The sequence below is a fragment of the Corapipo altera genome, unplaced genomic scaffold, assembly GCF_003945725.1.
Source record: "Corapipo altera isolate COAL_440 unplaced genomic scaffold, ASM394572v1 70, whole genome shotgun sequence".
Lineage (NCBI taxonomy): Eukaryota > Metazoa > Chordata > Aves > Passeriformes > Pipridae > Corapipo > Corapipo altera.
Window position 1 is genome coordinate 898,563 of NW_020884911.1, and position 1,853 is coordinate 900,415.

General features: G+C 66.2%; 1 protein-coding gene across 1 annotated transcript in view; it reads right to left on the minus strand.

The window, feature by feature from the left end:
• FBLN7 (fibulin 7) overlaps positions 1–667 on the minus strand; it is a 5,754-nt gene extending 5,087 nt beyond the window's left edge. Inside the window, 2 exon segments of the mRNA XM_027653993.1 lie at positions 218–455; positions 508–667. Coding sequence (XP_027509794.1) covers positions 218–335 — 118 coding nt within the window. The 5' untranslated portion in view covers positions 336–455; positions 508–667.
• Between the last annotated feature and the right edge of the window lie 1,186 nt (positions 668–1,853).

A 1,853-nucleotide genomic window follows, 5' to 3' on the forward strand; every position in this document is an offset into this window, starting at 1 on the left:
TGCTTTGCCAGGAGCGCTTGGCTTTGCCACTGAGAGCTTCTCACCCTTTTCACCCTCCCCAGGCCGGAGAAGCTCTCCAATTTACAGCAGGAATTGCCAACCTGAATCCCGGGGTCTCCGCGCCCAGACTTCCACCTGTCCCAGCCCTGAGCATCCCGAGCTGCCCGTGCCCACCCCAGGTGTGCTCCGAGGCCGTGGGAGGCCGGGAAGGACTCACCGGTGGGTGCCTCTGGAGCTGCCTTGGCCAAGGTGGAGTGGAGGGAGCTGAGCCGGCTCCTCATGACACGGAGCCCCTCGGAAAAACGCGTCTCCTGCCCCTTCAGCAGCTGCTGCATCTGCCGGATGGCGGCCAGGAGCTGCTGCCTGCTGAGGCAGCTCTGCGGGAACAGGGATGGGGACGGGGATGGGGATCCCGCTCCGGTGCCGGTGCTGCCGCGCCACCCGGGATCCAACTGCTGCCCGCAGGGGGAGGCTCGTGCAGGAGCTCCCCAGCATCAAACGAGATCCCTGATTTTGTATTTCCCCCCCCCCCCCCCTTCCCCATTTACGCAGATTCAGGAGTTTTTTCCACCTGGGCAAGAAGTCCTCAGCCCGGGCTTCCTCCCTGGAATGTACCCGGGTGACGCCGCGCTCCGGGCAGAGCTGGGATGGCTTTGTCAGCCCTGGGAGAGATGCTATAACTCATGTTTCGTCCTGCTGGAGCTCCAGAGCCCCGTCCCGCTGCCACATGACAAAACAAGAGGAAAACAGCTGTCTTGTGAGCTCTGCCGGGGCCAGGAACGCTGGTGGGACTCCTGCCTGCAAACCGATCGCTCCCTCGGGACTGACTCATGCCGGAGACGGGCACCGTTATTATGGGATTCCTGTGGAATTGACTTAAAACCGAGGCAAAAAAAAAGCAAAGCCGGAGCTCAGAGATCCAAGGGAGCGCAGTGGGGAGACAGCACGGAGGGGCTGGGGGCTGTGGAGATCTGGGAAAGCAAGCGGAGCCGGTGGGCTTTGACCCACCTGGCCCGAGGGATTCCTTCCCCCTCTTTCATAACCGCACCGAAACGATTCCCGCTTCCAAAACGGGAGGAGAAACACGCCAGCGCCAGCAAAGAGCACACTGGGTGTCCTCTGGTTCCCTGGGAGCAGTTTCGGGGGTCCCGGGCTGCCGGTGGGGATGAGCGGGACTGTGCCGGCAGCTCTGGGATACCCCGGTCCCAGAGGAAGGGAGGTAAAAGCAAATAGATGCTGGCGCGTCGCTGGCTTTAATAAACAGCTCTTTGTTAGGGCTGGGTTTAACTCCGGGAGCCAGCGCGAGCTCCGGCGGGATGCTGAGCCATCGCAAAGCCGTGAAGTCCCCGCCAAAAGCCCCAAACGGGGATTCTTTGCTGCCGGTGTGCTCGGGGGCAGCTTCAGGTGTGGGGTAAGAGGGGGGTGGAAATAGCCCGAAGGAAACCGGGCGCGGTTTAAGCGCGGTTTCAGCGCGGTTTGGGACTTCGCCCACCTGTTTGCCGGGGCAGGAGCGGGGATTGCACCGCAGGACTGTCGGGGCGCTCCGGCCCCGAGGAGGGTGCGGGAAGGGGAGAGGAGCCCCGTTCCCCCCCGTAAAGCCCCTCCCGGGGTCCCGCTCCCCGCTCACCTGGGCGGCCGGCGCGGCCGGGAGCGGCAGCAGCAGCGGCAGCAGCAGCAGCAGCAGCGGCGGGAGGCGGCCCCGCGTCCCCGGCACCCCCGGCATGGTGCGGTGCGGCCCCGCCGCTCTCCGGGACCGGCTCCCCGCGCTCTCCCCGCCCCGCCCGCGCCGCCCCCGCGCTGCCCCGTGCAGGGGACGCGGCGCTTCCCCGCCCCGGCGCCGGCACGGCCCCCCC